The 27,392-nt window shown below is 44.2% G+C and overlaps 1 protein-coding gene across 5 annotated transcripts in view; it reads right to left on the minus strand.

The window, feature by feature from the left end:
• Positions 1-27,392, minus strand: part of LOC103638564 (protein SWEETIE) — an 87,351-nt gene that overhangs the window by 58,040 nt on the left and 1,919 nt on the right. For 3 of the 5 annotated variants that reach the window (XR_002265108.3, XM_008661441.3, XM_008661442.4), the window contains exons 2-15: positions 26,907-27,114; positions 20,703-20,809; positions 19,511-19,744; positions 19,325-19,414; positions 19,170-19,257; positions 16,573-16,637; positions 16,076-16,180; positions 13,823-13,912; positions 13,664-13,744; positions 11,262-11,330; positions 8,953-9,078; positions 6,087-6,190; positions 661-793; positions 455-561 (exon numbers count right to left, since the gene is read on the minus strand). Coding sequence is in view for 4 of the 5 variants with exons in the window: in XM_008661441.3 (XP_008659663.1) it covers positions 455-561; positions 661-793; positions 6,087-6,190; positions 8,953-9,078; positions 11,262-11,330; positions 13,664-13,744; positions 13,823-13,912; positions 16,076-16,180; positions 16,573-16,637; positions 19,170-19,257; positions 19,325-19,414; positions 19,511-19,744; positions 20,703-20,809; positions 26,907-27,114 (1,607 nt within the window). In the remaining variant the exon portion in view is untranslated. Of the gene's footprint in view, positions 1-454; positions 562-660; positions 794-6,086; positions 6,191-8,952; positions 9,079-11,261; positions 11,331-13,663; positions 13,745-13,822; positions 13,913-16,075; positions 16,181-16,572; positions 16,638-19,169; positions 19,258-19,324; positions 19,415-19,510; positions 19,745-20,679; positions 20,810-25,166; positions 25,351-26,906; positions 27,115-27,392 lie in introns of those variants that run through there. The other 2 variants (XM_020544265.3, XM_035962547.1) reach the window with 2 other exon arrangements.

The raw sequence follows: 27,392 nt of genomic DNA on the forward strand, positions 1-27,392 counted from the left end.
TGTGATGTCCAATGCAATTTTGTCTTGTGAGATCATTCATTTGCCTTCTTGTGCAACTTTTTTTTCTCGAACACGCAGGAGAGCTGTGTATTTTTGTGTTAAGAAGATGAAAAGGGTAGAGAACCCCAAAAAACAGGTTGCAAAAGGAAAAGGAAAAAGGAAAACCAACACACTCACAAACCCTGACCAAAACAAACAAACATGACCCTGGCCAAGCTAGAGGATTACTCGCCAGCAAGCTGACCAGTCAGCATCACTGCCTATTGTTTAAGCTGATTACGTAATATAGGGGTAAATAAAGTGGCATCAAGAAACTAGACATTAGTATGGGCATCCAAAAAGATTAAAAAATTGCATTGCTCAAGAAAAAAATTAGGGCTAATACCCTATGAATTAGTAGAGTAAAAACATGTGATGGTGCTCCTGCAGTCCACATGCACCCAATAAAACTCACCGCAATTCTGATGCCCAATCCTGTATATGACGAAGGTAAGATTCAGGATTTCCAGTAAAAGGACCCGCCCATAGCAAAAGAACATCAAACACCTGGTCTTCCAGCTCCTGCATACATGATCATGTATAATAGAAAGACACATCACTCTCAACGCTATCAAATACCAATAACTACTTTACAAAAAAATTAGAAAGTATCTCTAATACCTCTTTTGGCATGGATGCTAGAAGAGAAGCTAATAGCAACCAACCAGCTTCACGCTCTGCAATAGCAGCCACTGGATTTCGACTGAAACCATTCAGCATTTTTTTGGATAATTCAAGTACAGACTTGGGCAGCCTGAGTAATATTCAACATGCAAAATAAGCCAGCAGTACATGACGGTCAAATCGTTCGAAAAAATAGGACCAATTACTCCTGTGGCACCGAATACAACATAAACTCCCTATTTGTTATCACCTGTATCAATGACACCGGGGGTGACAAACAGGGAATTCAGCACACTGGTGATAGCAATTTGGAATTCAGGGATTATTCAGATGCACAAGAGAAAATGCCAAAGAGGAAGTGTTAGACATGTGTGTGTACTGTAATGGGCTTAGGCCCATCCCATATATGTTTCTAACTAATACAAAATCCCAAACATAGTTAGGGTCAGGGGTTTCTATTCTATTCAACATGTATCAAGCCACTCTCTCTTCTCCCTCTTCCCGTCCTAGCCGCCAGCTGCCTCCCTCCGGTCGGCCACCCCACGCACCATGGACAACCTTGAGCCAGCCACCTCCCACCCCCCCTGTGTGGGCAGCGCTCTCTCCCGCCGCGCCTACCGCCGCCATTCTCCCCATCATCGCGTGGGCGGTGCTCTCCCCTGGCACGCTCGCGGCGGCCTCGCCTACCGCGCACACGGCCACCGCTGGTCCACCTCCCTTCCCCGATTTGGAGTTGACCACCTCCTTCACTCCGGCGTGAGCGTCCCTCTCCTCCTTCCACGCCTCCCTCAATCATCCCACTTCTTTCTTTGCCCTCTTCGGCACCACGACTTCCTATACGCACCTCTGCGTCTTTCATTGTGTCTGCTATCCTAACAGCTCCGCCACCGCTCCCCACAAACTTTCGCCCAATCCACTCGCTGCATTTTCCTCGGGTACTCCTCTGACCACAGGGGGTCCAGATGCCTCGATCTTCTCACCCATTGCATCATCATCTCTCAACATGTTTTCATTGAGGATGCTTTTCCCCTTGAAGGCTCATCCCCACCTCCCGACATCAACTCTCTCCTTCATGTTGATCTCGTCGACGTACTTCCTATTCCCCTACCCCCCGATCACGGTGGCCTCTTCCACGCCATGTGTGGCCCCATCGCCATCAACCGTGCCACGCGTGGCCCCGTCACCTCTGCTTGCGCCATGTGCGGCTCCATCACCTCCGCCCGATCACGCGCGGCCCTGTCTCTCCGACCACCTTTGGCTCACTCCGTCGATCCCACCCGCTTCTATCAACAGCGTGTGCGCTCCGGTCCACCGGTCCCCTCCAAGGCGTCGCCCCATGCCCGAACCGCTCCCATGATGAGCCGCTGGTGCACCATTCGGTCGCCATCCACCGCGACCAAGCCACATGCATGCACCTAATGGTCACATGCCGATCGGCTGGTGTTATCCGGCCAGTTGATCGGCTGGTGCTCACAGGAATACATCATGCTACTCATATCTGCTGTAGGAAATTCCTTTGTCATGGTATCGACAGGTCGACATAGTACTAAACTACTAACAAAACCTAACCAGCCATGAGGAGAAAGCTGCCTGTGTGGACCAATTCTACACCAATCTGTTGGGGAACAGTATGGACAGGATACGGGCAATTGAGTTAGAGGCTCTTGGAATGCCCAGTTTTGATCTGACCGATCTGGAAGCCCCCATTTCAGAGCAGGAAGTTTGGGATGCCATCAAATGTCTTCCTTCATATAAGGCTCCAGGCCCTGATGGATTCACAGGAAGGTTCTACAAGGCTTGCTGGACAATTATCAAGAATGATATTATGGCAGCCATCTCGGCTGTTTGGGGCAGGAAATTTAACAATTTTGGGCGCCTGAATACAGCCTATATCACATTGATCCCCAAAAAAGACGGAGTTGACAATATTAAAGATTTCAGGCCTATCAGTTTGGTGCATAGTTTTGCCAAGTTGATCACCAAAATCCTTGCTAACAGATTGGCCAGCAAGCTCAATGTGATGGTGTCACCTAATCAGAGCGCATTTATAAAAGGGAGATTCATTCAGGACAATTTCATGCTGGTTCAACAAACCGCCAGGTTGCTGCATCAGCAAAACAAGGCCAGCCTGCTGTTAAAATTAGATATTACAAAAGCTTTCGATTCTGTCTCTTGGCCTTTTCTGATTGAGGTAATGAAGAAGTTGGGTTTTGGACAGATTTGGAGGGATTTGATTTGTGGGCTTCTGGCTACCTCCTCTACTCAGATTCTTTTAAATGGATTTCCAGGTCGTCATATTAAGCATCGCAGGGGACTTCGGCAGGGAGACCCCCTCTCCCCTATGCTATTCATTTTAGTTATGGATGTCCTTGTCTACATGTTCTCCAAGGCAGAAAATGATGGTTTGCTGCAGCAGCTTTCTAGTACAAAAAAGCTCCATCGAGTCTCTGTGTATGCCGATGATGTGGTCCTTTTCTTATGCCCAGCACTGACAGATATAGACCTCACTCTTAGCATTCTTCAACTGTTTGGAGATGCCTCGGGGCTACACAATAATGTGCAAAAGTCAAATGTGTATCCTATTAGATGCTCTGAGGAGGTGCTGCTCGAAGTCCAGACCTTGATGCCATGTGAAATCTCAACCTTTCCGTGTCGTTATTTGGGGCTCCCTTTATCCTTACACAAGTTGACAAAGCAACAGTTCCAACCTTTTGTGGATAAGATAGCTGATCAGCTTCCTAATTGGAAGGCTGACTTAATGACACGGGCTGGAAGAAGAGTGCAAGTTCAGCATATTCTTACTAGCATGACGGTATACTTAGCAATGGCAGTGGATATCCCACAGTGGGGTTTGGAACAAGGTTTTAAAGTCGGCTAGTCGACTCTAGTCGCCTGACCACCGATAAGGTGATTAATCGCGATTAGTCGTCGATTTACTCGATTAGTCGAGCCTAGTCGACTCCTAGTCGTCCTATAGCCGTCCACCTATAACAGGACCCTATATATATATATAATATAGCTATAGCACGACAGCAGTACACTATAGCTGTCTAGCAGGACAGCAGTACAAGCAATCAAAATCAAGGATGTTTCCACTAATAGATAACTTGAACATTATTACGCCGCCTCCTAGTCTCATCTGTAGTGTGAATAACAACTCAAGAGGTGCAGCACCAAATGAACAATTGAAGAACCAAAAGAACACAGAGATTACCATCTGTAGAGGTGCTCATTTCGGTTAAGTTCAGAACAGATTGGTGCAGACGGTTGCCGGAGCAGAGCAGTGAGCAGAGGCGAGCGCTGGAGCTGAGCAGTGAGCAGAGGCGAGCGCCGAATCTGAGCAGAGGCGAGTGCAACAGAGGGCAGAGGGCAGGGCCACCGGAGCTGAGCAGAGGCGAGCACAACAGAGGGCAGGGCCACCGGAGCTGAGCAGAGGCGAACGCAACAGAGGGCAGAGGGCAGGGCCACCAGAGCTGAGGACCACCGGAGCAGAGGGTAGGGCCGCAGGGCAGCAATGGAGCAGAGTGTGAGAGGGGGCAGAGGCGGCGGCTTAGGGTTTTACTGTTTTAGGGTTTCTAACTTTCTACTGTGCGGCGGCACAGTGGCAGACAGTAGAGCTTGTTTCTACTGTGGACGGGAGAGTGGAGACAGTGGGCCGCCAGCCCATATAATGATATAACAGAGGACACTTTTTTTTACAGGCCCAAACTTGGCACAAGCTAGTCGGACATGGCACCTAGTCGGCCGACTAATCGCGATTAGTCGCCGACTAGGACGATTAGTCGTAACCTAGTCGCCCTAATCGAGTCGTCCATGCTAATCGTGCTCTACCAGGCGATAAGGCCGACTAATCGCGACTAGTCGCGATTAGTCGGACGACTTTAAAACCATGGTTTGGAAGCTATTGATAAAATCAGAAGAGGTTTTCTATGGAGAGGTCGCAAAGAAGCTAGAGGTGGCCACTGTCTTGTTGCCTGGGGAAAAGTCTGTCGCCCCCTAAAGCTTGGAGGGCTTGGTATTTCTAGTCTTCCAGAATTATGTTGGGCACTTCGACTAAGGTGGCTTTGGTTACAAAAGATTGACCACTCTCGCCCCTGGTCTGGACTTCAAATACAAGTCCCAAAAAGGCTAGAGCTTTCTTTTCTGAAGTAGTGACCACTGAAGTGGGGAATGGAAACAATACCAAATTCTGGAAAGATAAATGGCTTAATGGAAAAAGAATTGCAGATCTGTTTCCAAGGCTGATTGGCGCAATTCCGAAGCGGGTAATCAATTGCAGGACAGTTCAGGAAGCAATTGTTAGCGCCAAATGGATTTCTGACATCAGAGGAGCTTTGTCAGTAGGGGTTTTGACAGATTACCTTCAGCTTTGGGATTTGATATCTGGCATCGAGCTACAGCCGGACGTTGACGACAAGCATATTTTCAGTATTGCCTCGAATGGTGTGTACTCAGCCAAATCAGCATATGAAGGACTGTTCCTAGGATCTGTGACATTTGAACATTATAAAAGAATCTGGAAGTCCTGGGCCTTGCCAAAATGTCGCTTCTTCCTTTGGTTGGTGGCCCATAAGAGATGTTGGACAGCTGATAGATTGGCAAAGCGAGGCCTAAATCATCCAGAGAAATGTCTGCTATGTGATCAAGAGGAAGAAAATATAGACCACCTCCTTGTGCAATGTTCTTTCTCCCGAGAATTCTGGTACCTTTTACTCAGGAAATTTGGTCTTCATTCTCTTGCACCACAGCCGACTGCAAACTCCTTCCTGGGATGGTGGGAAGTGGTGGGAGGAGCAGTACATGGTCTCACAAAAAAGGGCCTTAACTCTCTCATCATTCTAGGAGCTTGGACTTCATGGAATCATCGAAATAAATGCATTTTTGATGGCTGCAACCCAAGTATGTCTTCAAGTCTCAGAGCTGCTGATGAGGAAAGAAGAAGATGGGAAGTGGCTGGTGCAAAAGGCCTCACACATCTGGCTGCACCCTTGGTAGAGCCTTAGGAAGATTTGAGTAGTTTGATTTTTTGATCCCCTTATGGATCTATATTTGTATGCCTGTTTCTGGCCTCCGTAAGGAGGACTGTAAACCTTTTGTTTTGTTTTTTCCATTTCTCTGCTTAATATATAATGGGGCGCAGTTCTCCTGCGCGTTCGAGAAAAAAAACATGATTCCGGGGTATAAAATTTGGTCAAACATATATTTTTTTAGTATGTGCAATTTCTATAATTGACTAGTTCTGCTAGGCTGCCAGCATCACTTAATAAATTTTCTTAGCATTTCGTAAATTCTGGAAATATACTTCCAAGATGCATTGCAGGCATGTCTGGAATGCACATGTTTAAAGTTTATGGGATGGAAATATTTAAACTTCGTTAATAGGGATAAACAAGGAAAGTATGTTGAAGTATAGTGAGGTGAACCTCGCAGGATAACCAAGAAGCAACTTTGGTGATATTGCAACAAGAGCAGCTAACACAGTGGCCTGTCCATGTAGTGAGTCGAGCTCAAGGTTCAAACTTTTGCCCTGTTATTACAACCAAATTTATCAAGAAGGTAAAGTTTAAAGCAAGCTGTATGAAAAATGTTATGGTAAAATACAGCAAGAAGAGGCACACAACCACATAGGAATTGTAAGTACAGAACTAGACCAATAAACTTTTGCAATAACCTCCCATGGAGTAACTTGAGAACAAGACAACAATACAAGGAGAAAATTGGAATTTTGCCCTCGTGACAAGTAGGCTTCGCTCGAATGCCATCAAAGTTGTAGGCTTCGCCAAAATGCCCTTATGAAATGAGTCCCATCTGAAATGCCATTTTGACATTTCAGCACTCTTAATTATTTTCATCCAAATAACCAGAGTTAGAATGACATTTTTACCCTTGTCATATTTTACCTTCATCCTCGTTTCTCTCACATGTTAGTGCCATTTGTCTCACTTGGAAAGGAGTCGGACGCCCCTACAGCAGGCTTCGCCACCCACCAGCGCCATGCCTAGGCACCCCCCCCCCACCCACCCACCCGCCACAAGCCACCATCGCCCCTTGTCAGCTGCTCCAAGCCGGTGACCAGGGCTCGGTCCCCACACCCCTAGCCTGAGTGTGCCACCAGGCGAACAATGCCACCCCAAGCCCCCAGCCTCCTGTCCAAGGTGAAATCCAGCACTAGCTGCTACAATGTCAGATTTGCGACACTTCTTCACCTTCCAAGGTGACAATTCACCCGCCGCGTGCTGAAGGAGTCGTCCCCGAGGCGGTCGCGCGACATTCAAACGCCCGTGCTAGGTGCATGGCCGTCTAGAGGTCCTGTGGATCGCGGAGCTCGACGTCGACCTTTATGTGATCCGGAAGTCATCCCACGAAGAGTTTTGCCTTCTGGGATGCCGAGAGGTTCCGTGCATGACACAGTACCTCATTAAATCTTTCGGCGTAATCATGCACCATCGATGTCAATGGAAGTCGGGCAAGCTCGGCCAGCCTGGTCCCGCGTACCGCCGGTCCAAAACGCAGGGTGCAGAGCTCGCGGAAGCGTCCCCACTCTGGCATGCCCTCGTCCTGCTCGAGGGCGTAGTACCATGTTTAGGCAGCCCCAGTAAGCGTCCCACTCTGCCGTTCCCACCAGATTTGTGACAGTTCCTCACCTTCCAAGGTGACAACTCATGGCAGCAAGGATGGCTGGTGTTGGAGTCTTGTTGGCCAGATTTGGTGGGAACGGCAGGACATGCTCTGGTCGTGGCTTCAAGCAGAAGGCGACTTGGTGTCTGTTGAAAGCTTGGAGCAGATAGAGCCTAGTCCAGGTGTCCAGCACTAGTTTGGGGCATCGATGATTGGAGCAGTGGCACCAGCGTCGGGTCGTCGAGAGCCCCAGACCCAGACGGAACAGGCACAAACCACACAAACGGCATGAACAGACGACAGATGAGGTGAATGTAAAACATCACAGGGGCAAAAGCATCATTACAGGCCCTGTTATTTGGATGAACAAAATTAAAAGAGTGCTGAAATCTCGAAATGGCATTTTAGAGGGGCTCCTTTCATAAGGGCACTGGAGCAAAAGCCCACGACTTTGATGGCATTCAGGCGAAACCCACTTGCCATGATGGCAAAATTCCAATTTTCACAAAGTACAAGATCATGTCTATTATTTCTGCATGTACTGCACACAGCTTTTTTCCTTATATGCAGAAGACCTGCACATCATTGCATTAGGAAGAAAAATAACAAACTACAATGGTAGTTCAAATACACCCATCGCCACTACTGTACACATTTTGGCTGGTACTTCTGTATGGCCAGTACATATCGTGCACCAATTTTCCTATTTTGGAGACAACAAACATGATTGTGAAGCACCATAAGATGCAGTTACTAAGAATTTTAACTCGTTCTAGCTTGAACTGCAAAAGTTTGTTCTAGCATCAGGGGCTAACCATAAACTAGACCATAAGGAGCTATGTATCCTCCCGAATTCTTAATAAAGCAAATAAAACCACTTGACTCTAGTGTTTGTGGTTCTTTGTTTTTCTTCTTGTTCTAGCCTCACATGGGCTTAGCTAAAGTGTTTTCCATTTGCTTTGCCATGTTTTTTTTGTGTGTTTTAATAAATTCTAACAGTGGGTGCTTCCCCTGCTGTTTTTCCTGGTTCAAAAGAACACTTGACAAAAAATATGTAAACAAAGAATGTTTATTTTAGTTTGATCCCCTCTGTAATTCTAGCCAAGCCCAGCCACTAAGGGTGTGTTTGGAAGCAAAGTATTTCAAAACCATGGTTTTGGAATACTACAGTTTTAAGATGTCATGACACAACCGTAGTATTTTTTACATCACTCTTAGCCATACGTGTTTAGAGACAGTATCTCAAACCATGGTATTTAGTATACATGTGCAAGGCTAGTTATTGACAAAAACTTTGGGTTGGAGTGGAGTTTTCAAATACTCCAAAAATACCATGGTATCTACAAAACCATGGTATTCAAAATCGAATTTTTTACCATGTAGCCAAACACCTCTTGGTAAAAAATACTATCGTATTCTCCAATGCCATGGTTTTACCTCAAAACTCCAAAAATACTTTACTTCCAAACACCCCCTGACTTGCAGTGATTAACTTCGGCCATTTCAAGATCCATGAGTAATTTTAATAAATTCTGCAAAATCTATCCAATCATGTTGTGCCTCGATATATCCCCAATACAAGCTTCAACACAGCGAAGATTTACCAGAGTATAGACATTAGCCACCATAGGGAATTAGGGATAGTCATGTCAGTGATAGGAAGTAATATACCTTATCAAATGATACAGTCTCTCGTAGAGCTTGCAATGTTGTAAGACCATATGAAACTAAACCACCTACACAAGTAGGATCAACCTCTGCTAAAGCACGCAATGTTAAAGCTGCCTCCACACGAACCTATACATGGTCAAAATTAGATATCAGGGCCACTTACCAGCTTGATACAACAAAATGATAACATGATTAAAAATAGATGTGACATGTAGCCAGTTTCATGTTTGCATTTCATTAATGCACAATGTGAACAGCCTAGGGACATCAACATCAAGCTACAATAAAAATGATTACCAATGCATCCAACTGTCAAGTCATTAGCATGAAAGCGAGGTAGCATGTTGCAGACGCCTGCTTGGGGAAGAAGTATCAGCACAAGAAGGATCAGGCATCCACTAGTTGCTAGGAGAGTTTTTTCGAGTTTTGGTTTTGGATTGCTTTGGTTAGCATTTTGTTAGCAAGTTTGTTAGGGTCAGCTCTATATGTACGAGACAGACAGAACAATTGGGATTAAACAAGAATAAACCAAAGAAAATCAGATCCTCCACACAGAGGGCAAGTTCAGTTTATCCTTGCCATTCCCATATATCACTACTCACCAATCCAGCCATGTCAAGCATTCAGTTTGCCTCCGCACCCACTAAGATCAGGTGCACAGCAAGTGTTCCTTTGTAGAGGTATTATGAGACGCTTTAAGATATTAAATAAACTGTGTATCTAGTGGGTCTAAACTATGGGTTTTCTCTACAGGAAACAGGGTCATATGGTTGTACACTATGTAATGCAATCAGAATACCAAATGCAAGGATGTATTTGTATAATCTTGTCACCATCAGCAATTTATTGCTCCCACCAGTTATAACCGGTGCCCTCCTAGAACGTGCAGACTTATATTTTAATTTGACCAGTAACTTCTTTAAGGGTAGTTAGATGGCCAATAGAAAATGGCATGCCTAGATTTGTCTAGGACACTTAAAATATATTCTATTTTTTATCAGGTACAAATGTATTATAAGAGAAATAGGTGACCAGCATAATAATTTCGAGCCCATGCATCTTCAACAAGACACTTGTGGCTGAAGGGAGTATTAAGTATTTCCTTGTCATTCAAAGAATAAAATGTATTCAATGTAGATTGTGGCAATTAGTCAAGTTTTTCATATGCCTATGAAATTACTCCCTTCATTTTTTATATTCCACAAGTTTCACCAAAATGTTGTTTGCAAATACTTTCCAAAGCGCAGTTTTAAATACACATTTTCTATAATTGCCCCTGCAGACTAGCCCAACTCAGCACCTCACCGACCAACATCAATGAAAAATTGACTTTCTTGTATTGTGGTGGCATGTCTTTTTCTTGAACATGCAAGAGCTGCATATCCTTAAATTGTGAAGAAAAAAGTAGATAAACTGTAACAAAACACACATCAACACCCCACTTCACTCAAACAACTAGATCGCCGATATTATTACACGACTACTTCCTAGTACTGTGATGGCATGTTCCAAGCCAGGAAATTGAACTTCTCATCATGCGCCGTCTTAGCTGTTTTCTTGATTTGGGAGAAAATGCAATAGGTGATCTTGATTTGGGAGATATTTAGGGTATCTACTATCTAGTATCTATATAGCTGCAGCAGCAGCTTAGCTATCTAATGGAGCTTATTTCCTTTCAAGTTTGAACTATATTTTCTTGCTATTTGTTTTCCAATTTGAACTATATGGCTGTTATGACTTATGAGTTTATGACTTATCACTTATGTGGCTGATTTAGTTCAGTTTGAGGCTTCAAATGAGGTAAGACTTACTGTTTATTTCAGTTTCGTTCAATTTCAGGCTTCAAATGAGGTAAAACATGCTCTTTCTTCATATATAAATGCTACATTGTCTATATGAAGTCATTATATAGGCAAAACAAGCACTATATTGGCAAGTCGACGACTAGTCGACTGACTTATCGACTAGTCACCAAGTCGGTACCTTTTCGACTCGACTTATCGACTTGAAAACCTTGGCCATCTATAACAGAATGTGCTTTACGTGATGTACAAAAGGGGCAATCTGATCATAATGTTAAAAGTTAAAACAATCACTGCCTAGGTATGTGTACAAGGTCACTTATTCAATCAAATCAAATGAAAAATAAGAGAGTAAATGGTTAATTTAGCCTATCCCTGCAAGTAGAAAGGCACAGTTCAATAGTATATACCTATGATGCTTATTTAATCCAATATAGCATGTATTTGCTGAACAAGTATAATGGTTCAACAGCATGTGCTATAACAGAAATTGTGTGCACAACATACATGAGCAGAAGAATGAGACAATGCTGCAACAACTGTGTTATCAAGAACATCCTTGAATTCAGCTGGAACCTGCAGAACAGTACATGCCATGTATACATAGCATTAGTGAAAATGTTGACCAGAAAAGATTTCAATATTTCCAGAGTGAACATAATGTCAATTGTAGTAATACATGTACAGTACATAGTTCTAGACTTCTAGTCTACAATGACCCATATGGCCCATGGCCTAGGAGAGAACAGAAAAGAAGAAAACAGATCCTAGTCAAGCAGTTTGATAATTTTAACAAATTTGCTGAAACCAAGGAGGTTTCAGGCCTTGAGTAGTAACAAAAACTGGAACAGGAAACTGGGCTAGAGACGGTCCCTCATAATCCTTATCTTAAGAGATCAAATCTTATCTCCTAAATCTTCTCTAACTACTGTTGGCCGCCTAGGCTGGGCTGTCGCCAGCTGCTCCACGACGCCTATAGTGGCGTCCAGTCATAACAGTGGGAGTCATTTCTGATTTCCTTACCCTCTGGGACGTCTTACAAACTGTTGTGCTGCAGCAAGACTTGGAAGATAATCTGTGTCAGCCAAGGCAGCCTATGAGGGTCAATTTTTTGGCTCAACCCTTTTTGATCTTTGGGAAAGAATTTGGCCCTCTTGGGCTCCACCAAAATGTAAATTTTTTTGTGTGGTGGGCTGCTCTTAGGAGGTGCTGGACAGCGGATCGGCTGCATAAAAGAGGGTTGGATCACCCTGAATGTTGCCCTTTTTGTGATCGAGAACCTGAAACCATTGATCATCTTCTAGTTGGATGTGTCTTTACAAGAGAATTCTGGTTCACTTTGCTTGGGCAAGTTAGCCTTCAAAGCCTTGCTCCACAGCAAATGGCTGTGTTTTTGACAGACACTAGGGGAACGCAATGGAATGGTGGCGGAAGATAGCTGATAATGTGCAGGGTTTAGCTGCAAAGGGGCTGAATTCTTTGATTATTCTTGGTTTTTGGACAATTTGGAACCACATAAATGGCTGTGTTTTTGACAGACACTCTCCAAGCTTAGCGCTTGCTTTTAAAAGGCTAGATGAGGAGAGAGTGCTTTGGGAATTGGCAGGGGCTAAAAACCTCTCCCTCCTCTTGGCTCCAGGCCCAGGCTTGAGTAGTCTTTTTAGTTCTTAATGGATCCCTTTTTGTATGGTGTTTTCTGGCTACCATGAGGTGCCTTTAGTTTGTATTGGACTGTTTTGGTCTATTTTGGACCTTATTCTCTTCTTAATATAATGATATGCAGCTCTCTTGCGTGTTCGAGAAAAAAAAAGGTCATGAGGGCAAAGGTTTCCCTGAAACTTGGATAAACATCGTAATGGATACTGTTATGGGGGTAAAGTCTACATTCATTTTAATGGTAGCCGAAGCCCTTTTTTCAAAATCTTCAGAGATTCTTTCTCCCCTATGCTTTTCTTCAACCTAGTTGCTGATGCCCTCAGTGGTGATGTTGGAGAAATCTGTACGTCATGTACACATAGTAGGCATTCTTCCATACGCTGATGACACGATGATGATAGATGGAAATTGCAGCTCAATCAGAAATCCAAAACTTCTTTATTGTTTTGAATGGCAACTGGTCCCAAAATAAACTTACACAGGAGCAAAGTCTATTTTTTGATACACACAGGAGGATAAAGTAAGAATTGCAAACATGTTGAACTGTCTTCTAGGCAATCTCCCAATAACATACCTTGGACTTTTGGGTTTTGTCTCTATTAGAATGGCTAGGTTCATGGACTCCTCAGCTCCCAACCGCGCCCGCCTCCCCAACCCCTTCTCCACCAGCCCCTCGCCGGCTTCCACCCCCCTTCCAGGGGCCAGCTCAACGTCTCCCACCCCCTCGGTGACTGGACCCAGTCCGACCCAGCGCCTGGTCTCACAGGATTATTAACACTAAGCTCATCAATATTGTCTTCTAGTCAAATAGATTTGGAAAATCATGCAGGGGTCTGGAGAAATATGGTGTCGAATCCTGGAAGCTATGATGGTAACTTTTTTCAAGTCAAGGCAGCTAGGTTCCTCCCAATTTTGGCAAGGTCTTCGTAAAGTCAACCATCTCTTTTAGGGCCTCATTTTGGCAAAGTCTTCATAAAGTCAAGCATCCTGATTGTTACTTAAAGAAGTGTATAGTGTATTTAAGGTAAGTAAGAATTATATCCTATCATGTATCCTCCCAAAACCCAATGTGTGCATACAATATTGACCTTATTGGGCCCCACCAATCTAGGTCCTCGATTTCAGCTGCCCATGTCACATTGTTACCCATTGTGTTCTTTACACAAAGTAATTGGACAGGTCCTTTTTAATAAATGTTGCAATAAAATATGAAAACACCAAAGTCAGTACTAGAGTTCTGTAACTGCAAATACCTCACCAACGCTTCTCAATAGGTAACACAAAATGCGTAGTGTTGCCACTCTCGTTGCAGCTGTGTAGTTCAAAGACTCCAGCTGTACCAAAGTTGCATATGTAAAGTAGTAACCTCAAATATTTCTTAACAGTATATGACTACAAGGAATCTGTCATACCTTTCTTCCCAGAAATAGCAAAAAATCGCGTTGTGTCAGCTCAGTCATCTGATCCGCGACACCAACTCGAAGAACATACAGAACGCATGCCTAGTATTTACATAATGAGCAATCAGGACCCTCTAATTCTAGAAAATAATAATACATACGACCATTGTGTTCAACCCCATGTACGAATAAACATATATCTTTTGCCTTGGGCCACATGAGTAAAATATAGTTCCGGTCCTTAAACTTATCTTCCTATGTCAATCCAATCCATAAGCTAAAAAAGTATGTGTCTTATGGGCCCAATCACTGTTCGGGTTTCTATTACATCCAAACAACTGCTGAGTCAACTTGGTCAATGTTACTCTCAGTCTCGTCTTCCTGGCTTCCTGCCATACCATTTCCAAGGCCCCAACCAACCCGCATCCGCGAACCGACGGAGAGGCAGAGACATCCACAGCATAGGCGGAATGGAGCAGGGCTGGCATGGCAGCTGCGCCGTCGCACCCGTTCGTCTACCTCGACGCGGCAGCTCTCCACACGTTCCTCCCCTTCAGGTCCCTGATACCAACCTCCACGCAGGCCTCACTTATCCCAAGCTTTCTGCCAACACCCAGTGCCAGCAGCGCGTCTCCCTCTCGCTCCCCATGGCGTCTTCCACCACGCCCCTCTCTTCAGCTCCGCCATGAGCGCCCCGCTCTAGGCTCAAGGCAATCACCTCCTTCCTGTCCAACACATCGTGCCTCCCCCGCATCATCCCACAAAACTAATTTGTAGCTATTTAGGTTGAGTGATATCTTTTCGTCGTCTCCGTGCGCTTGCCGAAGCGTCGTGTTGTTCCCGTCCTCACTCCCCACCTTCAACTTCCACGATATGGAGCAGAGCTGAGTCAAGCTAGTGGCATTCATGTCAGCAAGGGGCCCTCATGTCGTGTTAGGTGATAATCACTATTAATCTCATGGTCACATGGTTCGTCACCAGCGTCGGCTCAAGCTCGCGATGGTCGCAGCGTCGGTCTATGCTGCCGAGATCACCCTGGCGTTGTCGGGCAGCCTCCTCCTGTCCCTCGTCGACTTCTTCACCATCGGGATCCTCCTCAGCTACGTCTCCAACTACGCACTTGTGGGCCTGCCGCTGCGCCTCGACTGGCGTGTCATGTTCACGCTAGGCATCCCGTCGCCACTACTTGCGGTGGGCGTGCTCACCATGCCGGAGACGCCCCAGTAGCCCGTGTCGTGCTCGTGCTCAAGGAGATCAGGCAGGCCATCACGACATGGGTGGGCGGCACCAAAGACTGGACGAAGTTGTTCGTGCGACGGATCCTCACCAACGTCCTTGTGCTCTGCTTCCAGCAAATGCCCAGCATCAACACCATCGTCCTCTACACCCCTCAGGTATTCAAGAAGGCGGGCATTTCGTCGACCAGCGTCGTCCTCGTGGCCATCGTCGTCGTCGGACTGGTCAAGACACTCTCCATCTTCGTGGCCACATTCCCGTCCAACAAGCTCGGCCACCAGCCGCTCCTCCACATCAGCACTAACTTAGATCGTGGAGATCCTGGCACTAACTTCGATCGTGGAGATCCTGTCGTTGTAGCTGTGCGCACAAGGCATGAGCCTCGGCATCGTGGCAAACCGGGTCACGTGCAGCAGCATCAGCATTGACGTTCATCTCGCTTGCCAACAGCATTCACCATGGTCGGGTGATTTTTCCTGTATGCCAGCACAAGTGCACAACTATGGCAGCAGGGGTGTTCGTCTACGTGCGACTGCCGGAGACCAAAGGCCAGAGCTTGGAGGACATAGGCTTTCTCTTCGCCAAGTTATTACAAGGGTATGCAGATCATATTCATGGTTTGTCAAATTCAGAATTCGTGATAAACCAATAGGTTAATTTCAACATGCAGGAGAAATACCAGGTTGACTCGGTAGTCTATCTACCTGTTTGGATTAAATAGAAACCTAAACAATGATTGGGCCCTTAAGAGACATACTTTATTAGTTTAGGACTGGATTGACAAGGAAGATAAGTTTAAGGATTGGAATTGTATTTCCAGTCCAGAAGCATTAAAGTTTAAGGACCGGATTGACACAAGAAAATTTGCCTATCCAATACTTGCCAGAGGCATTAAAGTGTTATTTCCACCATGCTCTTCTACTGATGAAAATTGTTGCCTAGGTGACTGTGTATAATTCATTCGAAGTTTTGAGCCAATAACAGAATACCAGTTCATGGATTAACAAATCTCAGAGCAACAGAAGATACCAGCGCATGTGGATCAAGGGAATCATTCCCCTGGAGAATTTCCATCGTTTGTATGGCATAATTTTGAAGTTCGCTATCTGGGGTGCCATACTTCATATGAATCATCTGTGACAGACACATTGTACATGGAGGAGCAAAATGAAATGTGAATACATCATAAAAGCAAGCCAAACTAACCAATCTAGACAAATATCAAAAGTTCGAAACATACAAGGTTCATTATGCAATGAACAAAACAAGCACTTGGCTTGCAACCAAACATAAAATAGTGGTATATTGTCATATCTTCCTTGCCTAGTAAAATGTTATTTAAATTTTGTTTAATAATATTCCATACCATCAAATAGCTCACTTTGTGCTCTTAAATCTTAACCTGTGCCATGTTATGAATTAATTTGTTTTTCAGATTTTTGCTCTTATTCTCTTTCATACTTCCTATATTAGTTCGTCTATTTCTTAATAAAACTTTTTAAAAACAATTTCTTAATAAAACTTACATGCAGAAAGAACACCCATGATAAAGTCAAACCAATCCGGAGTTCCTTTGCATTTGCTCCATTTGCTGCCATTTGAAATCAAGAAATAGGCTCAGTGCATATAAGAATGGATATTTCATCAGACATTGAAGCTAACTTGAGAAATGAAGGAACAGTCCCTGTACAGAAGTTTGTAACATTGTCCAAGGGGTACATAACACATGGACTTTAAACATTATGTAACACATACAAATACAAGGCCCAAATAACTGACTAATGTCATAGGAAAAAATTCTTATTATACAACAAATTGTCAACCTTTGTGTCCAATAAAAAGGCAGTTCCAAAATTCTGAAATCAGTCCAACCAGAATTGGCCAAAGGACAAGGAAGGTCCCCATCAAGGAGATCACGAGATCATGTCACAAAACTAGACATAAATGAGAATAATAGAATATATCAATGTAAAATAACCTATAACCCTTAAAATAATATTTTCCGGACTTAAAATTTACTCCCTTCAATGGCGGTGCTATGGAGGATGAGTATCAAACCCTCCTTGCCCATCACACCTGGGATTTGGTGTTGCATCCCCTAGGCGGTAATGTGGTCAGTGGCAAGTGGGTTTCGACACACAAGCGGCGGGTAGATGGCTCTCTAGATCGGTAGAAGGCCCGTTGGGTGCTCCGGGGCTTTACTCAACGTCCTAGTGGTGACTATGATGAAACATTCAGTCCGGTCGTGAAGCCTATTGTCGTCTGTATTGTACTCACTTTGGTACTCTCCCACTCGTGGTCGGTTCATCAACTGGATGTGAAGAATGCATTTTCTTCATGAGACTCTTACTGAGGTTGTCTACTGCAGTCAGTATGTTGTCTTTGTTGATCCTGCTCACCCCGACATGGTATGCCAGCTCAACAAATCCCTCTATGATTTCAAGCAGGCTCCTCACGTCTGGTACAACTACAGCCACTTCACCACATACCTGCTATATCTTAGCTTTGTCAAGGCCAAGTCAAACACATTGTTATTCATCTACAGTCGTGGCAGTGACACCGTGTACCTACTATGTTGATGACATCGTGCTCACTACCTCCTCTTCGACTCTCGTCCTAGATCATCACCACGCTTCAACATGAGTTTGCCATGAAGGATTTGGACCCCCTTCATTATTTTCTGGAGATTGTCGTTGAGCCTCACCCCGAGTCCAACAGCGCAGTGCACTCTGGACATCACCGAGCGGGCTGGCATGGTCGACTACAAGCCTGTGTGACCCCGGTCGACTCGCAGGCCAAGTTCTCTAGCGATGGCAATCCTATCAGTGTGACCCCACCGCCTACCGGAGCCTCGTCAATGCTCTCCGGTATCTCACCTTCACTAGGCCCGATATCACCTATGTCGTTTAGCACGTCTGCCTTTATATGCATGATGCCTGTGAGCCGCATTTGGGTGCGATCAAGCGGATCCTTCGCTATCTTCGAGGCACTGTCGACTACGGTCTCCTTCGACGCTCCTCCACCAATGAGCAGCACATCTACACGACTACATCAATGTCGACTGGGCTGAGTGCCTAGACACCTGTCGATCGACCTTCAGCTATGTGTTGTTTTTTGGAGCCAACCTGATCTCTTGGTCCTCCAAGCGTCAACCTATGGTCTCCCGCTCTAGTGCTAAGGTTGAATATCGGGTTGTGGTGAAAGGGCATCTAGCATAATGGTTAAGGTTTTCAACTAGCACCTCTAGGTCCCGAGTTCGATCCCCTCGGGGGCAAATCCCCTCGTTGTGCCACGTCCGCTCTCGGGTTACGTCCTGTGCTCCACCCTCCGGTTGAGCCGTTGCAGAGTGGACGGTGACGGCCCGCTAGTGATGGGGGGCCAGGGTTCGAGGATTTTCTCGGGCAGGACCATGTTTCGGTCTCTTAATATAATACTGGGAGGGCGTTCTTTCCCTCCCCGGCCGAGTTTTGAATATCGGGTTGTCGCTAATGGGGTAGTTGAGGCGAGCTGGTTGTGCTAGACTGCCAGCTTCTCCAGGAACTCCATAGCCCCCTCTCCTAGAGCACCTTGGTCTACTACGACAACGTCAGCGCCATCTACCTCTATGTCAACCCTGTCCAGCATCAGTGCACCAAGCACGTTGAGATCAACCTCCACATCATCCGTGACCGTGTTGTCGTCAGGGATGTCCGGGTCCACGTCCCGACGAGCTCGCAGTTTGCCAACATCTTCACCAATGGTCTTCCCTCCTAGATGTTCTCGGAGTTTCGCTCCAGTATCAACATCTGCTCTATCTAGAGTTTCGACTGCGTAGGGTGTTAGATTATTTTGTGTGTTGGCTGATGTAATGGCTTTTGGCCCAACCCATGTACTATCCTCTTTCAGATATATACAAATGCCTACCCTAATTAGGATTAGGGTTTCCAATCTATCTAACAAAAAGATCAATAAACATATAACCTAAGACATCTCCCTCTCTTTCAAAATACTCTGACATCAGTTTCCTTTCTAAATACAGGTTAAACTATAGAAAATTGCAGCATTTGAGTTGAGTTACAGGAGCAGCCATTCATGTAATGAGATGTATTGAACTATATACAAGGAGGACAGGATTTTGTTTCACCTTTGACAAATGGCACAATCAAATGCTTCTGCACACCATCTTCAATTTTCTTTGCAGAAGCAGTTTGTTTTTTCCCGCCTTTCTTCACCTATCAAATAAGCTTGTATCTAAATCGTAAAAAGAAAATGGTTAAGAAAAATGTGAGAATGATATACCTGGGCATCTGGATTCACTGCAAGAGCAAGTATGGCACCAAGTGCTTCGGCAAATGAATCTCTAACTGAAGATACACTATCTTCCAAACCCTGTGATAAAACATCAACAAAAGGAACAGATTCAACATGTGCTTTTCAGCTAGCTGAGCCACATTAAGCATGAGAAAGAAGGTAAATAAACAATACCTTCACACAATAAGACATAGAAGAATCGAAATCAGCCATCCCCAATGCAGGCCCACCAATATTAGCAAATGCCTTCAAGCAACGTGCTGCCGCTGCTCTGACAATGAACGATTTATCACTTACACCTCGCATGATGATACGAAAAGCCTCTTGATAAGCTGCAGCAGCACCACCACCACCTGAGCCTTCCAATGCATTCTCAAGCAAGAGAAGAGCATCTTGTCTCACAAAGTCCTGACAAATTTGTTTGAGAAAACTGTTAGAATTCCTTTTAGGGCGTGATATACAGCACAACTCAAGCCAGCTGCCAGCATAAATGAATACAATGTCATGGTATTTTGTTGTCGGCACTACTACCCATGAGGATATGGAAAGAGGCGGCAAAAAGACTTGAAAGGATGAAATATAACTAAAAATTTAGCATTAAATAGGAGTGCGTAAAAACAGCTATCCATGTGTCTGAACCTTGACTTGCGGTTTTTGTTGAGTGTTAACTCTAGCCTACTCCAACTTGGACTAAAAAGCTTTGATGATGGTGGTGGTGGTGGTGGTGGTGGTGTGATGGTGTTTTCTAGTCGGCATACGCAAACTGCATTTGTTAAGGTTGTGTTTAGTTGCTTATATTGTGTTGCATGTAGTCATCACCATGTGCTAGTAGATATCTCATGATCTGGTAGATGTGGGGGAGGTGAAAAGATTTCCTTTTTGTGTGCTCCCATCAGCTTGTCCAGTTCTGGATTTCCTGATACGACCAAATCTGTCTTACTAGCTAATGTCGCACTGGGACTGCTTTAAGCAATGTGCAAGCCTACATAAAGGCCACTGCAGTCAACCAAACATACCCTTATTTGATAGAAAATGAATTGGGCCCACAAAACACCAAAATGGAGAAGTCTAGATAGATGTCAACAAGCAGTAGTTCAAGACCATCAGAGATTAATAAAGATTAGGGGAAAAACACCCAACAAGAAATCAACAGGTACACTATTGCTGCAATTTCCCGTCTTTTATTCATCATCGTTTGTTGATACGCAAATAAATATTTTCCATACACCTAAACCAAAATGAAGTATTCCAGAACAAATTTGAAAAAAAAATACATACAAAGAATTGTCAATATTCAGATTTACTAAAGAAGACACAAGAATGAGTAAATAAAGAACACTAACAGAATCGCAGTGAAGCATACAACCTCATGATACTTCATGAGTTTAGCTACAATGCTTGATGTCTCAATCAGCCCTGCAGTAATCTTGCGTCCAAATAAACGGTAAATTTCCCCCAGACATTGTGCTGCACCTGTTTGGAAATTATCAAGTGCTGTTAAACTATTAAAAAATAAAATATAAAAACAACTAAGCTAATCACTCTGATGCTGCACATAAGACTACGTTTATTGCAATTATCATTAACACCTTTTGAGGAGCTTTAGCAAAACTTATTTTGGTTTGCTACACTTGGCTAGGGACTGTAAATGGCAACTATAAAAAACTTATGCCCAAGACTTGGTTCAGTCCAGGTTTTGCCAAAATCTTAACACAAGACAAAGGAAATTTATATGTTCAGGTATCCTTAGGACTCTCATGTACTAGTCAAAACCCAATTCCAACAACGAAGCCTTTTGTCACAAGCAAGTTGGGGTAGCCACTACCCAGGGTGTGGAAGACTTGGGCCCCCCCCTAAATGCAGATTTTTTTTCTTTGGCTCGTTGCGCATAACAGGTGCTGGACCGCTGACAGGTTGGCCAAAAGAGGGCTTGATCACCCTCTGAAATGCCCCATGTGTGATCAAGAGGATGAAACCTTGGATCATCTCCTGGTCTCCTGTGTTTTCTCAAGGATGTTCTGGTTCAGCTGCTGAGGACTTTCGACCTTCAAATGCTAGCCCATCCCGTTCTGTCATTACAACCTTATTTAAGGGATTGTCCTATCACATCCCGTTCTGTCATTACAACCAAACGCACATATCATCATTCTAAACTCAATCCCTTGTTGTAAGGTCATAAATCCAACACAACATACGCATTTCCACAACACTAAATCTGTTGAACATGTCATTTTTTTTGTAGGCTAACATTTTACATCATACAACATAGCAGGTCTAATCGCCATCTATAAAACTTGTCTTTTACCTTCTGTGGTACCCTCTAGTCAAAACCAAATTCCAATATTGAATAACCTTAAGCCTTGGCAGCTAAAAGCAATCAATTGAACACACTTTCTGTCTTCACATCTCTGACCCAATTTATCACTTCCTAATCTTTCATTCTCACAATAGCGAGGTGAGAGGAACCAAAGATGACCTCTGCCTCTGAGTTTGTCAATTATTTATTGAATTCAAAAAAGAGTTATGAACTTACTAAGCCGGAAGTTATTTCCACAAGGACAGCTCAGGACATGCATTGATCTCCATTGTTCAAGGTTATCAATAAGGCTCATACAATGAAGGGCCAAAGGGTATAATAAAATCCATGCATATTTGTGTTAGGATTGATCTTGTCATATGGGTATATTAGTGTTAAACAGGCTTGTATACGCCTAGATGGCTCCTGGATAAGGGTGCTACATGAAGGCAGCAGATTTCGAGTTTGTAGTACTAGCTAATTGTTAGTTGAGTTAGTAAACTTAAAGTTTACCACTGCAAGAAGCAAGCTGCTGGGGTGAAAATGCAGTAAAATTGATTTTTACTTCAGCAGGTTAATTACTAGCTAGCAAGTAGTACAGCAGATGGTGACCTGTGATGTTTATCCCTGTTTTCAAGTCGGCGACTAGTCGTCCAGGCGGTCTTGAGAGGCCGACTTGGGGGACCGACTCGACTTTTCTAGCAAGTCGCTCGACTTGCCAACGACTGAAATATCTAAGTCGACTAGTCGTCGACTTGGGCTAGAAAGTCGGTCGACTTGTCCCCAGTTCGGCCCAACCAGTCCAAAGGCCCATTACAAAACCTAAACCCTAACTTACCTGAAGCCGCCCCTCACTGCAGCACAGAGCCGCCGCCCCTCCTCTGCAGCACGCCGCCGGCCGCCCCTCCTATGCAGGCTGCAGCACGCCGGCGGCCGCCCCTCCTCTACAGCCGGCCGCCCCTCCTGTGCAGCAAGACGACCGCCCTTCCCCTGCAGCACGCCGCCCTCGCAGCAAGGTCGCCCGGCCTCTGCTCAAGTGCTCACCCTCCCCCGCCCTCTCATCAATCTGCAGGAGGCCTTGAAGAGATGGAAGATACATCTGCAGATCGGCCACAAGGGGAGTCAGGAAGCCAGCAGCCATACGATCAAGCTAAAGATCCTAAAAGAAAGGCAAAATCGAAGGATCCAGCATGGAACTATTGTTATTGGCCAGATTTGAACAAAAAAGATGTGGTGAAGTGCATATTTTGTGGCAAAATCGTTCATGCAGGTGTTACAAGGTTGAAGTAGCACCTTGTTGGTGGTCATGGTGATGTTGCTAAGTGCCCGAAGACAACATCGGCAATTAGCAAAGAGATGAGTGATTATTTGAAGAAGAATGCTAGACAGAAGCCTGTTGACTTGGATGATGATAAAGATGGTGATAAAGATGATGAAGTTGAAGTACTTGGAGAAGGGGAAAGTAGAGCATCCCATTCAGTTGTTCAGCCCAGTTCAGGAACAGCCCAAAAGAGAAGGCTCTCAGCTGAAGCAAGCCAAAACAATCAACACGCGTCGAAGTCTTCTAAGTCAATTGCATCCATGTTTCGCAAAGCACCTGAAGATGTGGTTCGTGAGAGGCATTGCAAGGGCAACACTCAAAGTACATTGCAGCGAAAGGGCAAGGAGAAGGAAAGAACAGATATGTATGTTGCTGATTTTATTTATGAGTGTGGCTTACCACTTAATGTCATCAACTCAAGGGCCTTTGAGATCATGCTTGAGGCGGTTGGGCAATAAGGTCCTGGGTATGTGAAACCTTCATATCATGATGTTAGGGTGCCATTGGTTGAGAAGGCAAAGAAGAGTGTAGATAAGATAAAAAAGAGTCATGAGTTGGCTTGGACTGAATTTGGTTGCACACTTATGTCTGATGGTTGGACAGATAGGAGAGATCGACACTTGATCAATTTCCTTGTCAATAGTCCAGCTGGCACATTTTTCTTGGAGTTTGTCAATGCCTCAAGTGAGACAGCAGATGCTCAGATGTTAGCTGCACTACTGGAGAAAAGAATTGATGTCATTGATAGAGACAAGGTAGTGCGGATTGTTACAGATAATGGGGCTAACTTCAAGGCTGTTGGAAGACTTTTAGAAAGAAAAATCCCTCACTATTTGGACCCATGCTTGAGGACATTGGGAAAATTGGAGAGTTCAAGAAATGCATTTCCAATGCTCGCCAGGCGACAACCTTCATATATAGGCATGGCAAGCTTCTTGATGCCATGAGGGAGAAGATAGGGGGTGATTTAGTGAGACCTGCAGTTACAAGATTTGCTACATCTTTCCTTACTCTCCAGTCCATATATAAGCATAAGCAAGCTTTGAGATGCCTCTTTGTTAGTGATGATTGGACTAGGTCCAAGCTATCAAGCACAGAAGCAGGAAAGGTCACAGAGATACTTCTTTCTACAAACTTTTGGAACTCAGTCCAAGATTGTATTTTTGCATCACAACCACTCCTCATTATGTTGCGAATTGTTGATGGTGATGAAAAGCCAGCCATGCCAGAGGTTGCCGCTGCCATGGATATGGCAAAAGCAAAGATCACTACGGGTTTTGAAGGTAGAGAGGCGATGAGGAGGAAGTTGATTGCCATTATTAATCAGAGGTGGCAATGAGGTAAGACTTGCTGTTTATTTCAATTTCAATTTCAGGCTTCAAATGAGGTAAAACATCCTCTTTCTAGATATATAAATGTTATATTGTCTATATGAAGCCATTATATAGGTAAAACAACCACTATATTGGCAAGTTGACAACTAGTCGACTGACTTATCGACTAGTCACCAAGTCGGTACCTTGTCGACTCGACTCGATTATCGTCTTGAAAACCTTGATGTTTATGTTGGTCATTGTACTGCATTGGTGACTAGCAAACGGACCTACAGGACTATAAAAGTGGCAGCACCCTTATGGTTGTGTAACAGAAGTTGAAGCTTTGTGAGCCAGATAAAAGATGTAGTGCTAGGTCAAGTTAGTAGGAAAGCTTGGTTGTAAATATCAAGCTATTGTGAAACTTAGGTGTGTAGCTTGTTAAGTTAGTAAGTTCTTGATTGTGAAGGTCAAGTGGCTATTTGGTTGCAAAGACCAAATTGAGTTGTAACCTTGTAGTGTGAAGCAATTAGCTATAAGATCAGTAGAGTACAAATTTGTGTTACTAGCTACTTGTGTTATTGAATTTGAGAATCAAAGTGATTTTATTTAAAACAATTTGTGTATTTACTATTTAGAACTAAAGTTTCAAACTGTGAGCCTATTAAGGATAGCTTACTCCATAGAATAAAGTATTATATTTGCATCATCTAAAGGCACACACAAAGCTTATTTCTAATGAGTAAAGCAGGCTCAGCCCCTTCCTTCGTTCTTTCTTTCCGTACATGATACATGATCTTTCTCAAACTTTAGCAGTAGTCCCACTACCAGAATACCACCCAGGCTGTGCTACTTGATCCCTACTGTGTTGATCACGTTTAACAAGAAAAACATAGTTACCTTCAAAAGCAATAACTACCAATCAATTTTTTTTCATTGTACTTCCCAACCTATTTACTTCTCTGCTCATTCAATAAGCATGTTGCGCTGAAGTGCTCACAGCTTCGAGGTATTCTGGAAGTTGTGGACACACACTTGCTGTACAAGCAAATAGAGTGGCCGCCATGGATTTAAGCATGGCTGTACAACCTGATACATTGTAGGAGCGCATTGTAAATGCACATTTAGGAAGATCAATCGAATGATCCAATAGGGTGAAAACGGGACGGATACAGCCGGATACAGGGTCATCCCGTATCCTACCCTAATGTATTTTTCTCGGGTACGGGACCGGATACGGGTAGTTAAAATTCGGGACGGATACAGGACAGGACCAGGTATAATTCGAGCGGGTAAGAAACAAATAATGGATATTACTCAGGTAGATAACGGATATTTGTCTGGTAGTTCGTCCAATAATATTAGGGTGTGTTTGGTTGCAATGACAGGACGGGATGGGACGATACTTAAATAAGGTTGTTTGGTTTAGAGTCGAGGGTTGGACAGGATTATCTCAGTGTTGTCCCCAGTTGTCCCTCAAAATTGGAGGGACGAGAGAGGATGCCAGGGGACGTCCCTGTACTGACTGTCCCGCAACCAAACGCACCCTTAATTGCCAAACCATCCAACAAATAAATAAAATAAGAAATACATAATCATGTATATGATAGCTCAAATATAGGAAAGTAAACCAATAACATTGATATCATGCAGTTCAAAGGTACTAATCAGAAGGACATTATAGAACCAACAACACAATTTTAAAAAAACAACTTTAGGCATAATCCACATCTTTTGTGCTTTTTTTGAAAATAAAAAAAAACAGATCAACTATGCACATCGTCACGCATGCAAGGTTAATTATAGTATTATGTATATATTTGACCCTTGAGTAAATCATCTAAACTGAAGAAGCTAGCTAGCTAGCTTCCGGCCGGAGCAAGACACGACATTACGTATGTTCAATTATATATATATACAAACAGACGTAGTGTCACTACTACTGCAAGCATACATATTGTATGTAATATATGTAGCTAGGCCTGGAGCTCGTTCGATAAATAGTTCGTTCATCGCAGTTCGTATGTCGTTTGTTGTGTTGTCTATCTGCATGCATGGACGCTACATATTGTGCGTGTGTACGTGTATGGACGTACGCTTGTGCCCACGCACGAGATGACAAGTCGTGCACGACCACAAAGCCTGGTCACCTGCTCTCAGCCGAACGCCCGAACGCTAAGCTTTTGGGCTTTGCCGCTTTGGCTTTTTTGGGAAGCTAAATGACGTAATGGGTCATTGGGCCTCGCCGTCTAGGCCAGCAAGGAGGAGTGCTGGTAGGGCAGCCGGCAGCGGCAACAGACCCAGGCCAAACCGGATCCGGACCACACAACACTTAGGATCGGGTACCCGACCAAAGATACCCGTATCCGACCAGGGATTTTCGGGCACTTACCGAGCAGTAGTGTTTCCGTATCCTACCCGTATCCGAGAGTTCAATATCCGGGTAGTTCACGTATCCGTCCCGACAAAAAAATATTTGTATTCATATCCTAAAATTCGTCCCGTTACCCGTATCTGGTACCCGTCCTAGGTACCCGTCCTGTTTTCATCCCTATCCAATACAATTTCACTTAGTCATTAATATAATGCTGCATAGATGAATTCTAAACAGATGACAATGATTCAAACAAGAAACCTAACCTGCACATGCAGTGGCCTCAGCCCTTTTCACATCGACCAACCACCCCTGCAAGTTACTTGCCCTTGAATATACAGATATCACATCGCCTTTCTCGATAATTCGGCCCATCGCTGATGACGCCAAGCGCCGAACTGGACGTCGTGTCCCAAGGACGAGCAAGGATTGGAGAGCATCCTCACATTTCCTTTGCCAAAGTTGTATGGTCTCCTGCATAGCACCATGAAAACACACAATTCAACATCATTATTACCCAGTTTGTCATCTAATAATAAGGTCATGTTTGATTGTACTAGAGCTAATAGTTAGCTGCTAAAATTAGCTAAAGACATCCAAACAGTCTAGCTAATAGTTTAGCTATTAGCTACTTTTAGCAAATTAGCTAATAATTAGTTAGCTATTTGATGAGGACATCACTTCCATACATACAATGCATGGACCGATAACACGATTACATGCACGACAGCTAAATCTCCAAGTACACTCTA

Source organism: Zea mays, chromosome 9, assembly GCF_902167145.1.
Source record: "Zea mays cultivar B73 chromosome 9, Zm-B73-REFERENCE-NAM-5.0, whole genome shotgun sequence".
Taxonomy (NCBI): domain Eukaryota; kingdom Viridiplantae; phylum Streptophyta; class Magnoliopsida; order Poales; family Poaceae; genus Zea; species Zea mays.